The sequence below is a fragment of the Thunnus albacares genome, chromosome 18 (genome assembly GCF_914725855.1).
Source record: "Thunnus albacares chromosome 18, fThuAlb1.1, whole genome shotgun sequence".
Classification (NCBI taxonomy): domain Eukaryota; kingdom Metazoa; phylum Chordata; class Actinopteri; order Scombriformes; family Scombridae; genus Thunnus; species Thunnus albacares.
This window is the reverse complement of record NC_058123.1, coordinates 16,716,113-16,729,451: the sequence shown is the minus strand read 5'-3', so window position 1 is coordinate 16,729,451 and position 13,339 is coordinate 16,716,113. Positions and strand designations below refer to the sequence as shown.

At 39.6% G+C, this 13,339-nt stretch overlaps 1 protein-coding gene across 1 annotated transcript; it reads right to left on the bottom strand.

Moving 5' to 3' along the window:
• Positions 1-5,140: 5,140 nt before the first annotated feature.
• Positions 5,141-11,236, bottom strand: stard7 (StAR-related lipid transfer (START) domain containing 7). Its single transcript, XM_044333453.1, has 9 exons — positions 11,128-11,236; positions 10,322-10,781; positions 9,385-9,548; positions 9,147-9,196; positions 8,594-8,704; positions 8,292-8,374; positions 8,094-8,193; positions 7,915-7,999; positions 5,141-7,463 (listed from the first exon to the last, which is right to left on the bottom strand). The coding sequence occupies exons 2-9, from the start codon at positions 10,774-10,776 to the stop codon at positions 7,285-7,287; spliced, it is 1,227 nt and encodes a 408-aa protein (XP_044189388.1). The 5' UTR covers positions 10,777-10,781; positions 11,128-11,236; the 3' UTR covers positions 5,141-7,284.
• Between the last annotated feature and the right edge of the window lie 2,103 nt (positions 11,237-13,339).

The window sequence follows — 13,339 nt, the reverse complement described above, 5'->3', positions numbered from 1 at the left end:
AAAAAAGTCTCATTTGAAAGCCCTGCCCAGCTAAGTGATTTATGTGACATTGATGATGAAGGCAGTTATTCAGGCTGGTGGCCCACCCCCTCTCTCTGGTAGGGACGGCCACTCAGGTTAATCAGTTCATTCACTCAGACACAGTTTGGGGACATCATATGCTGGCTGTTCACGACTAACAAGACTCTGTGGAGCAAAATAAAGAGCATTTCATCAGAGCTGGGAGCACTCTGGAGGCTTGCATTATCTAATGTCGATATGTTGCAACCTGCATGAAGTGTAGTGGCCATTTTGTGTCTGAGCACCTGATATTAGCTAGTGAGCGCAGAGGATGGCGCCAGTGTATCCAGGAGTAAATATAGACTACAATATGATTTAGTCAGAGTGGAAATTTAAAGAATAAAGACTCTAAACTCCATCAACCCAATCAAAAAAAGCTAAAACATACAATTCAGATAAGCTTTTATAAAGGTACATGTGCCTGTCTCATAGCATATTTAAATATGCTACATACGTAGTGTTAGTGGCATTGTTAGTTTGAGCTTTGCCAGTCTAAATAAACTGATCTTACATTTCATCTAATATATGTAAGATGTATCATGCAGGAAAAGCTAGGTAAGATATACTGAACAGCGCCAGAGCAATACAGTATATCCAATATAGATAATTGCAATTTCAACGATCATGCTTATCTGCATTAACTAAAAAAAATATGAAATCATCCTTTATGTAAATGCAAAGACGGATTATCACAATACTGGATCCCTAATGAAAAATCTGCTCTGTATTGTTGAGCAAAACCACAAAATAATCTATGTCCAGCCATACAGGCTATAAGAAGCCATTTATGTACTTGTCAAAAGTTCTACAAATATTGTCTATTAATTAGTGGTGACACTGTCTGAATCGAACAATGTTAGTCTTGGATGTTTAACAAGCATTAAGAGATTCAAGAGTCAAGCCAATGGAGCCATAAAAAGCCAATGTGCAAGAGAGCAAACATGGTCATAACACTAAAATGGTCTAATGTGAATGTACGTTATAGATACTCTTAAGAGTGTATTTGATGTTATAGAGTACAGTTCTTCTGAGAAAATAGCCACTTTTTTAGGGAAAGCTGCAGTAGTTGAGGGTTTTGCCTGCTTGTCCAGCAGCAGCAGCAGGATCAACCCTCCTCAGACACCGCCTCTTCCCCACCCTCTTTTACCCTGTAAATTATAGCAGCACTTTAGCTAATGAAAGAGTTGAAGACCGGGCACTAATAAAAGCCATTAAGTGAATAAAGCACTTCCCCCTCTAACAAAATTAAAGAATCTACCCATTTGGAGAGGGAGGACTTTGTATTAATATTTATGAAATGCGGAATCGGACCCCCCCCAAACTCCCCAACCAAACGTCCAATCCGAGCCTGTCCAAGTCCTCCTTGCCTGTGCACCTATCCCAAGAGAACATCACCAACCCCTCCTAGCTTGAAGGAGGGGCAGGAGATGGGGACTTGAAGGGTGCTGAGGACGCAGCCAGGACAGTCTGTCTCCAGTAGAGCAAGCTGGAAGACCCCAAGACTCAGCTCAGAGAAGCCACTCGCCTTCAAGTCTTCTCAACCGGCTGCACCATGCTGAGCTTCAACTTTGGGGCCAGCGGATGGAAAGGTGGGTTTCTTGGAAAGAAAAGATGTGTAGAAGTTACTTTCTAAAGACTGCAAGCGAGAGGTTGACTGTAAAATACAGAGAAAGTTATGACTAAATCTTTTATTTGCAGTGTTGTATTGATAATTTGTTGGATTGGTCAATGTGACCCTTAATCTAAAGAATATTTGGTGTAGTTCTTTTGCTTTATATCAGGCACTTTTCATGATAAATGATAAAGTTTAAACCTTCTTCAGTTCAAATTTATAGTTAGATTCTGAGATTCATGCAAGAATTTGAACAGCGACTCCTGAAAGATCCTGACTGTGGTGATCCAAGAAGAAAAAACAACAAAAAGAAGGTAAGATTGCGTAATTATGTATCACAATCATCAATGCAAAAAAAAAAAAAAAAACATCACACCATCCCATCAGCCTCACTGCATCCCTTTGTCATCGTCATTGCTCTGAAAAACAGAGGTCTGTTTGACTGCCACCACCCACCATTTTCACCCAAAGTACTCCCATTTTCACACCATTTGGTCGCTACAAATGCAGGGTTTCTCTATGGTGCATTGATATGCATTATGATGTAATTTCATCACACAAAGTGGTTCAGTTGCCACAGTTCTAAGTTGATTATCGCACCATGCCTTCTCATTTTAGTAAAATGTCCCAGGGGAGCTGAAAGAGGCACAGGAGAAGGTAACAAGATTGGCAAACCTTAAGGAGAAACAGCTCTTAGCTTGATGGTATCATGACTCTTGACATTGCACTCAGTGACCGTTAACACAGTTAAGACTAAAATGTCAGGAATGGTTGTATCTTTACTCTGAGGAGATGAAAAATGTCCTCAGATGGACTACAGCAATATACTCTAGCTATAACTATCAATCTTCAGTCCATTGGTGTCCTTGGCCACCAAGACTTATTTTTTAGTCAATTGCAAGTAAAATTTCAGAGACTAACTGTATGAGATGCTGCGGTTCTTAACAAGGTCACCGAGGAATTACCCAAACTCTGTTTCCATTGATCAGTTGAAGAACGCCCAGTAGACTGATGGACAAACTAATTTGATTAAGCCACCATTTTACAAGGCCTGATGTAAATCTTTTATTGAAAATGTTGAATATTTTCAATGTTTGTAAAACAGTGATAGAATTTTTAGAATTTTTTTTCAGTCGAGTCTGGTAGAGTAGGGCGCCAAGGACGGGAGGGTGGGGTTTGACGCAGTTCGTGCGCAAGAAGGGTGTAACCCTTTTTTCCGCAGTAAGTGTGCCCTGTGACTAATCTTTTTTCTTATTCTGCAGATGTTCTTAACCTCAACTTTAATTTTCAAATCATTGTTTAAACCAATGGTGACTTTTCCACCATTGGCTCACACCTCTGGGCTTCGACTCTTGGACTGCAGATGCCACCGAATCACAGGACTGTCCGTCAACTGCAAAGACCCAGAAAATGCTTTAATTATATCTATTTTTTCAGGACTTTTGCTTATAGTTTTTGAACCATGCTCATCAAGGTTGAGTTAGCCATGTCTGAAGAACGCAACAAGATGTATTCTGTCTTGCTGTTTTTTTCCCCTCATTTACATTTATATCTAAAACCTGATAAGCTTTCAAGCCCATTGGGTGCCTTGTACTGAGTTGGGTCCACTGTGATCTGTGTTTGTGGTTTTTGTCTTTGCCCAGGACCCCATTGTGCTTGATCTAACCATGCAGTGTATCTTCTGTCCATGGTTGTGCCAAGCACCTTGGAGGCTTGTGAGCACAATCTGCCTTCTATTCAATTGCCTTCTATCTGCCTTCTTTTGTTATCAGTCTAATGTCAGAACTCCGTAGAGATTGAGAAAACCTGTTTTACACTTCTCAAAGTCACTTCTTTACTTGTGCATTTTTAAATGTAAAAAACATGCAAGACACAGCAATAAAATTTGTTCAGCATGTAAAAAACAACTGTGTGAATTAAGACAAAATTACCAATAACCATGAGGCAATTTTGTTTATTAAATGCATACGTTTATCACTTCCAGTCCAGACTGTAATTTTATTTTTATTTTCATACATGTTCTTTTATTTCATGATGAATTCTAAGGACTATGACCATTATCCTGGTTTATAATAAATATCTAATCATCCTGTGTGTTTTACTGCCACAATTTTTTTTCATGTTGAATGAAGGGCAAAAATTGATTTAAAAAAAAGAGAGAGAGAGAGAGAGGGGTTCAAAGGGTTTATAGGACTCACATAGACGAAGCAGATTTTTCTACAAGCTGGTTGGTTCCAATATGGCAGATTTGTGGAAACGATCAATTACATTAAGTGCTCAGTGGCTTTTAACTATGGCTAATAATTGCGGCTGGTAGAGGTCATACATTAAAACAATGTGCACTCTGTTAAGACAGCAGACACGTCACCGATCTGTAAATCAACCCATGAGACATTGCGCAATGCCTGAGACATACAAACCGGTGTTTTAGACACTTCGTTTATGTTCTTGAAATGATGATAAAATTATATTACTCTGAATTCAGTCTGTGCTGTCCCATAAGTCAAATCACAACAAGTGCATTTAACCAATGAATTTAAAATGTATAAACCAGACTCCTCCTTTCTTTATGACTCTTATTTTCATTGATTCAGTCTTTAGTAACACTCCATGTGCTGCAGACATTAGATGATAATGTACACTACACAATACTGCTGCAAGACTGGTGTTTGAACCACTGTCATAAAGACCATTACGGCGATGAAGTATACCACAAGCCATGTCTTGCTGTGTTGTACTGAGTCAATGCGCTCTATCCTGGGGAAATATTTATTCATGCATTTGTCATAGCCTACATATTCCAGGAAAAATACATCCTCCTTTGTTTTGGAAATTTAACTTTGGCAGCAGTATGTGCCAGAATTAAAATGACAGATATTGTCATTGTTTTTTTATTTTATCAAAATGCACTTGCACCATGGATAAGGCGGTGTGTTATCTAATTCCTCACTTGTAGCTGCCATCTTAAATGCAGTTATTATATTGTTTTAAATACAAATTATCAAACACATTTAACTAAAAAGAGGGGGAAATTTTTTGATTTTTCACAGCATGACTTAAAGCACAGGTGTTACTAATATTAATAATGGCTTTGTTATATTTAAGTGTCCCGGTGCGCCATGATAGTGTGACAGTGAGCCAGCATGCACAATACCAGGACCTTGAAATCAAACAGCTAAAAGGAATTTAGCCATTATTCATCTTATTATTTACATCTGTGTTTTTCCTGTTGGGACATGTTACTTTCAAGATGATCAGTTGAGCAGATCGTGCTCTCAGTAGACTATAGAGTCTCTGTGCAGTCTGTTTCTGACCTTATGCCCAGACAGGGAATATAGGGTTTACAGATTATCCCATTAGACTGGACTACAGCTGCTACCTTGCACAAACACAACGCTAATCATCCTTTTCTCTACCAAGACAGGGTAAAAACCAACCATGCGTTGTAAACAGCTAAACAGAGCAAGATGCACATGAAGATCTCTTTATTTTATTGGATTAGTCGCTTTACCATTTCAGTCATTCTTAAAATCACAAGGTCACAAGTGCAACCACTCAATTTTCCACACATTAATTCAGTTCCTAAATTAATTCCCATGTGGTAGTTCATGACAACAAATGTTATACTGCCTGCAGAAAGAAAGAACAACAGTATGTGACAACTCTTAGACTACTGCAGGTGGCACACAGGTGTCCACAAATGACAAACCACTAAAATGTTACATTCGCAGGCTGAACATTAGCAAACATTTTGCAGCGTTTACGGGATTATTATGATCTCTTTTGAGTCTCACAGTTCTGTTCTTGTCCACACAAGATAAAAGGTCAAAAAGTAATAATATCCCTCATACTTTTGACAGAAAAATCATATCTCACAACCTACTCTGCCATTTTTAAAAATTAAATATCGGGAAATAATTCACTACAGAAAAGGATTACATATGTTTGACACAATGGGAACATAATAACCAATACTGGATACACAGGGATTTCCTTCACAACAGTGAAACCCACGATACTGCTTTACCTTGAAACAGTCACTACCGCTGATTCACTCCAATGTTCCACCTTAACCAAATATGACATTAATTTTGAGTACAAGATGAGATGTTTTTACACAATTAGATTTCAAGATATTTGTGCCAGATTGTCAGGCTGTAAACAGTGTACTTTATTATATATAGGCGATGTTTTATTTCACAGCATGTAGTGCTCTTCGTACATTCATAACACCCCCTGCGAACCATTAAATACAAAAGCAACACAGATTTGGAAGGATGAGGTCTATGGAGTTTCAGTAGGACAAATATTTATGACAAAAACGGTAGCATCACCATGCAGAGGACAAACATAACAGAGCTTGTGATACTCATAAGAACAAGTTTTTCGCAATATTCCGGCGATGGTTTTATGAATGTACAAGATCTACAGCAACACATGACTTCACTAGTGCAACCTACAGTTTGCTACTACAACTGTTGTTAACACCAAGATAGCAAAACAATTTGAGCTGAAATGGGACAACTTATTTTTTACTATGAAATGCATTTGGTTGTGAGATGGCACAAGTGCTCTGTGTTTCTCTAAAAAGGGCATCAGTTTATCAAAATGCGTAACTGCAGTGCATTTGTACCATTGTCTCTGAGGATTTATGTGGTTGTTATAAGACACTATGCCCCTACTGCTGAAGGACCGGTTTATCTTCAGAAGGCTGTTTTGTCAACGCTGGCAGTTTCAAATAGTCACACAGACACGGTGAGATGGATAGTGTCAAACCTGAACTGTGCTGACAGCAAAATAATGACATCCCCTAAAACAAAAAGAGAAGCCCTATGGTTTTCATTTTAACTTTTGTGGACATGTTATCTAATAATGGCATCATTTTGTTTTTTCAAATTCCTCTTGTCCAGTCATATTAAGATCAATCACTCATGCTGCAAGAAAACAGGAGACCAGTTGCTTTAAATACATGAAATGAAGAAACATGTTAGACAGTGTTCCCCTCAGGGGCCTCAGTTCTTCATCTGTCAGTGCGGAAATCTTCGCCCCAGCTTTACATTTCAGTAACAATGTCCACCAGAGTCATAGTTACTGTTGTGTGTCCAATGCTGTGCAACAGAAATGAATCCAGTGATGTGGCTGCTGGCGCTCTGAATAGCCTTTAAAGTAGAGTCTTGTCAAAGAATGGAAGACAAGACATAGAACGTTAAAAGGAGACAAACAGTGCTTTGGCAAAAGCATCTCTACAATTAGGAATTTTGGCTCAATCTTACCAACGGTTGCAGAACATACATCATTACCAAAGGCAGCAAAAGATGCCGCATGGCATTGGCTGGCAAAGCAAAAATAGTACCAAGGCCAGCAGCCTGAATGACAATTTCCATGGCAACATTTTCTCAAAAGGACAGTAACACTGTCACCCATTGTTCTTGTGACATCTCATCTACAACAAATATAACCATGTCTATGGATGGACATATGTTTCACACTAATGTTGGTTCCATTTGAAGTTCACACAATGTACCCAAGAAGTTGGGGTTGGAGGGTTTGATTCAGGGTTCAAGTGTTAGTGAAGACACACCAACATAACCCCGGTTTATAAAATATCCATCTCAAGCGTAGATCTGCCCAGGACCACCTGTATGTTTGTTTTCTCCAGTGAGGCGCTCCTGATTTGGCTGGCGGTTGGTGTCGGTGGATTTAATGACACCTGCATAGTCGTAGATTCCCACTTCCAAGTTCTTGGCCCTCAAGGCAGCAGTATGCAGCTTATCCAGAAAATCAGGCATACCTGCAAAGTGCAAAAGGGAGAGATTCATTATTATTAAAGTAGAATATATACTGTACATTCAGTGGCAGTATGTGAGGTAGAAAAGTACAATAGAAAAATGCACATAAATTTATAGAGTTTTGGACTGCTGGTTAGACGAAAAGGTAATTGGCAATTCATTGTTTAAAAATAAAGCACACTGAAATTTGCAAGCTCCTAAGTATTTATTGCAACGTTTTAACCCACGAGGTCTTCATCAGGTCTTTTTTTTGTAGGTCGAAACACTGCAATAAATACTTGCAGCTTGCAAATTTCAGTGTGCGGACAGCCTCTCCTTTTCTCTTGTTGCTGTTTTTTGTCCTGCACCTGTACAAAACTAGGGCTTGATTTGCACACCATCCACCTTTATTGCAATTATAAAAAGAATCATTAGATGCAGCCCTAACTAGTTTCAAACAACTAAACAGCTCACCACTTGACACCATCCAGCTCACACAGTAACGAGGGAAGACAGTCTGAGGGTCGTCACTGTAGGTTAGCAGGTAGTCAAATCCATTCTGGGAGGAAAAACACAAAATCAAACTTGGTGGCTACAAAACACGGAACCCTGCCAGATGATTTGTTTTTGGTAGTAAAACATTCACTACAAACCTCATCGAAGGACTTGTGAGGGCGAATGACCATCTTTGACTGGTATGAATGAACTCTCACAAAGTCCTGAGACTCTGGAACTCTGGGATGCTGCACAGCTCTGTACAACAGAAATACACAAGTTGAAAAGAGACTAAATTTAAGTTGTTCCTTTATTAATACATCAAAAACTCAACCACGTTTGACTTAAAGTCTCACCTGGATACCAAAACCATCAAGTTGTTGTCCAAGTCAACATCGTACCGCCGCACATACACATAGTCCCTCGAGTACATGGGATACTGTGAGGGGAGATTTAAGAAGATTAAATAACAGCTGACTCTAAAACACAAACTGATGAATATAACCAGGCTAGTAGCTGCAGTCGACCATTTGAAGGTAATTCAAACTTTGCTTATACAACAAAAAAAACAGAAGAAAAAAATGCATCATGAACACACATTACGCATAACAAACAGTCATCTCCCTTTAGGCATAATGAGAAATCAACTGAAACTCACAGGAAAGTGTGTAGCCCAGTGCACAACTTCAGAGCCTGTAGTGGCATCTCTGTCCACCACTTCAAGCTTGATAACCAGAGAATCCCACTTCTTCCTGTACTCTGTATCCAACTGGGTGAGAGGGGAAACATAAGTCAAGGGTAAGGTGCTTAAAATAGCACATGGAGTGTTAGGGTTGCTTTTATGCTGCACTCATACAGTGCAAACATGTTGGTTGTGCAACAGCTACCAGGTAATGGAAACGCTAAACAGCTGCCACAAATGTACCACAAACAGTCAATGAAAAAATAAACATGTCAAAGTCTCACAGCTAATCAGTCAATCACAGAAAGATTTCCCAGGGTTCATAAGTTTAGACTTCAGGAGTGAGGCGATTGGCACATACTCAAAACCCTGATAAGGAATTAGGAATGCAGCTCTCTCCTTGCTCCTGATGTTTTCTTATTCTGCTGAGGTACTAGTTTGCAATAAGTTATCAGTTTCACTTTATAGCTTCATTAATTGGGACTAATATAATGCAGATAACGCAAAAGGAGATTTTAAAAGTCTGTACCTGCACATTGAAGAACTGTCTTGGTGTGACATCGCTGTAGGAGCCCAACACTGCAATAAAAAGAGAAAAATAAGGGATACTGACTATTCAGATGACAAATCATACAAATGTAATCACATTTCATGGTCATGAGGACTGGTAAATCATCAAAGCAGACAAGTAACTCAGAGAATGTTGAATGTGTTTTATGTGCATATCAGCAACCTAGTTACACATGTAAGACTGTGAGTTGGCTGACCTCTGTATTCATAGAGGTGACTGTCTGGGATAGGCCGCTTCCACACTCTGAAGTCTTTCTTCTCCATCACAACTTCCCAGCCAGGCTCCAGTTGTCCAGCCACTGTTCCTACTGACGTATTTTGAGATTTCACAGCTTCCAGTGCCTGTAGCTCAAGTCCACACCTTCAAAAAAAACAACAACATGCAAATATCAGGGCAGGTTGTTTGACATTACAGATATCAGAGTCAAATCCCCATGAAGGGCAGAACTGCACATACAAATGGGTGACAAATTAAAGGACAGCCATTATAAAGTGTCTCAGTGAGATGCTGAGCCATTGTGAGCTTGCAAAAAGGCTTCATTGCTCCTTGGCATTAATTCTCCATGTCTCTGGAGTTCTACTGGAGGTATGAAAACAAATCCTTCAAAAGGATATTCCCTCATTTGGTATTTTGATGATGGTACATGAGAGAACTGTCTTGACAAGTCAGTCCAAAATATCCTTCTGATTCGTTGGGAAAGTTAAGGAAAACATAAATATTGATATTTAGCGCCGATTCTCCATTTTTTCATCACTTACACTTATAGAAGAGTGTTAGACATCATAGCAAAAGCCATAACGCTGTTTAAACCCACTTTCAGATTTGTGAAACCTTTATTTTGCTTCTGAAACATGAAAAAAGGGTGATTTCACTGCCTCATTAACAGTTTTAGATTTGTGAAATCTTTATTCTATTTGGTCTAATAGGGTCTGGATAGAGAAATATCAGTGAAATGGCCCTTTTATCAGTTTTCACAAACCAAAAAAGCCACCCAGTGACTGCTCATGTCCTGTATGGAAGCATCTGTATTTATTATGCATCTTTCACGCAATCATTCACGTTTTGCCTCTAATTTGTCACCCATCTGCATGTCTTATCACACATATATGATTTAGAGGAAAGGACTTCCAAACCTGCGGATTTCCTCATCTTGAATCTTCTCATTCTCCCACATGAAGACGCCAGCCAGGGCCGCGAGAAGTTTCCCGTTGGGAGCGTGCTTGCTCTGAAATCTGCGCCATATGCTCCCAACCAGGGTCCACTTGGTCCTCTCTGAGTACAGGTTTGAGTAAAGCTCACCGATCTGACATGCACGCCGGAGCCTCTGGCCGGTCACAAAGCTGCAGTGGTCTGCAAATATGGAGAGCAAGCCCTTCCTATGCCGACCAGATCCTGCGGCCTCGCTGGCATCGACACCTGCCCTCTGCAGCCAGGACAGCAGCAGGCCCATGCTCCTGCCCAGCCATGGGACCCTCTCAAGCTTCCCTCTGCCCTCCTCCACAGCCTGCCTGAATGACCGGCTGCTCTGAAGCCTCAATGTATTCACGCCGATCTCGCAGATGGGACGACGGGGCACAGAGTGAAACATGACGGCTGTGACCGTGACACAAGTTCCCAAAGACAAAATAATAAATGTCCGAGGCAGCAAAGTGAAGCAGCGAGCTAACTAACTTCGATCATGTAGGGATGTATCATGCATCACCTTTATATAGATAATGACATTTTTTAGCTTGCAAAACTCATAATTTGACTCTAGTTGTAACGGTATTCACAGCAGCTGTTTGCGAGCACGCGACATTTAGCATTAGCTCGCGTTACCTCTGTGAACTGACACGGACAAACTACAACCAAACACCGTCGCACTTGTTTCTGAATCGACACTGTAACACCTGCACTGTGAATTATTTCGTCTTCTGTGACTCCAACACAATTTGTCTACCTGTTTATCTTTGCTGCAGAGTGGCGACAGCCTCACGTTTTTCCAAACTCTGGCAGAGCACTTGACCTCCTCCTCCTCTTCCTCTAACGTCTTTAACACACACACACCCACTTCGGAAGACCCGCCTTACAAGTGGTAAAGCGGGCGTTCATTGGATGCTTGTTTTTCTGCGGCAATTCTGATTGGTTCAGACGGGAGTCCGTCTTACAATGAGCTGCTCAGGCACTAGCATGTGCGCTTGTCCAGCTTTGAACCATACATCCATGCTTTGAACGCCCCTACTACAAAAGCTCCTCTTTCCAGTTCCTAAACTGGGGTCACACATTTTGTGCTCCATCTTGTTCAGGTTAGCAAGTATTGTTTAAGAGGAGAAGGCCAGTTTCAAATCTATTCAGTGTCCACAGGTAGCTGAGCTCACACTGGGGAGAGGAAGTCGATCTCCCTCCAGCAGCGCCGTTTAAATTATTACGGCTATGTCTCAGTATTTATCATTTTAAATGAGAAAAGGGCTGCTCTTGATGATGATAATAACTTCGTTGGTCATCTATAAATTCATAAAGGGTTGGCAATATTGTATTATATTATTTTATTTTGTTTGTGTTTTCCCCCTTGTCTGTCTGTCTTAGATTTTGTGTTATGTATGCTCACACGCTGTTGTTATGCAATGTATGGTGTGTGCATATTATTTGACCCCTACTTGAAATGTATATGTTAACCTGTTGTTAATAAAGTTTGTTGTTTTAAAAAAAAAATGCCGAAGTTGTCAGTATCAAGCAATGATGCCCAGCTGTTTTTAATTAAAAAAAAAAAACAAAACAAAATAACAACAACAACAAAAAAAAAAACCCGCATAATTTTACAAGTATCAGAATCAGATTTATTTATTTATTCGCCAGGTGGCAAGTACAGTGAATTCAGTGGGGTCCAGATGTCAACAGAAAAAAGCAATAAACATGAACATTAAACAATAAACATAAACACAAACACAAATATAACATTGTAACATAACGTAACATAACATATAAGCAAACATAACATTGTAAGAAAGGGACAGTAATTTACATTTCTGTGTAGTGGGGGTGGACTATGTGCTTGCATACTGATGATAAAAACTATGTGTGTGCAAAAATCACTATCAGAATATAAGATAATAATCACCCTTCTGTCTTAAAACAGCTGTTTTACTGGCAAGAATCATGTATTTAAGTGCTACTGGTTGAAAACATGAGTCAACATTGTTTGTTCTTGCAGGGACTGAAAACTGTTTTTCAAAAAAGACAGATTTTGACCTTCAAATCCCGATACAAGAGGAGGCAGAGAAAACATCTTATTACTAAAGTCATATGCCAGATGGCGCTGTTTAACCATGCAGAGAGCAAGAAACATTGCCCTGTATATCTGACACAAAATGAGTTCTTTGTTCAATGTTAAAAAAAAATGCACAAATTAAGCTCCATGGCTGTTTGGGAGCGGGCATCAAAATGTATGACACATAGCCTACTGATAAAAAAAAAAAAAAAACCCAAAAAAACAAGACAGGTACTGCATGTATAGCCTTTGTGGTGTCATTTGGCTCCACGTGAATCAAAGGAAATAGTATCCTAATGCTAATGTATTGCGCTTGCTTTTGTCTAACCCTGTCATTCAATCATTTATTCATTCGGTCAATCATTTACTATCTTGTGTACTCTTACATAAGCCAGAAGTAAATATAACAAAAAATTAACACGATCTAAATCATGTCTTTGAACGCAGTGTCATCATCGTGATTAATTCAGTGTAACTGGGAATAATCACTTTTGACCCTGGGATGACACCATTCATCGAATTTTATTTGGAGTCATGTGAGTGTTACACATGAAAGCTGTGGAGGATTTGAGTATCATAAGACTAGGAGATAAGATGACTTTTAAGAACCTCTTGCGAAAAACAGCATGTGCTGCTGTCTCAGGTTACTTATTCACACAATAGTCTCTGACTGCCCCATGAAGTTATTGTATTATTTACATACTGGATGTAGACTATACGACATTAAGTAAAATGGTTATATCCAATCAGCTGCCATTTCTGTAAGTATGCCATTTGACCATTACACGTACAAACAGTAATTGCTAGTGCTTTTGAATGAGGTCTTTACTAAAGCATATTACAGGCCAATTGGAGTAGAAGGTATAAAACACACATCAGTAAACATGATTTCCGAGTCCTTCTC

Excerpts from the sequence above, each read along its gene's own strand:
- stard7 (XM_044333453.1), bottom strand. The coding sequence starts at position 10,776 with ATGTTTCACTCTGTGCCCCGTCGTCCCATCTGCGAGATCGGCGTGAAT. Across the intron at positions 9,549-10,321 it reads CAAGATGAGGAAATCCGCAG|GTGTGGACTTGAGCTACAGG; the intron begins GTTTGGAAGTCC and ends TTTTTTTTGAAG. Across the intron at positions 7,464-7,914 it reads GAGCTGGATGGTGTCAAGTG|GTATGCCTGATTTTCTGGAT; the intron begins GTGAGCTGTTTA and ends TGCACTTTGCAG.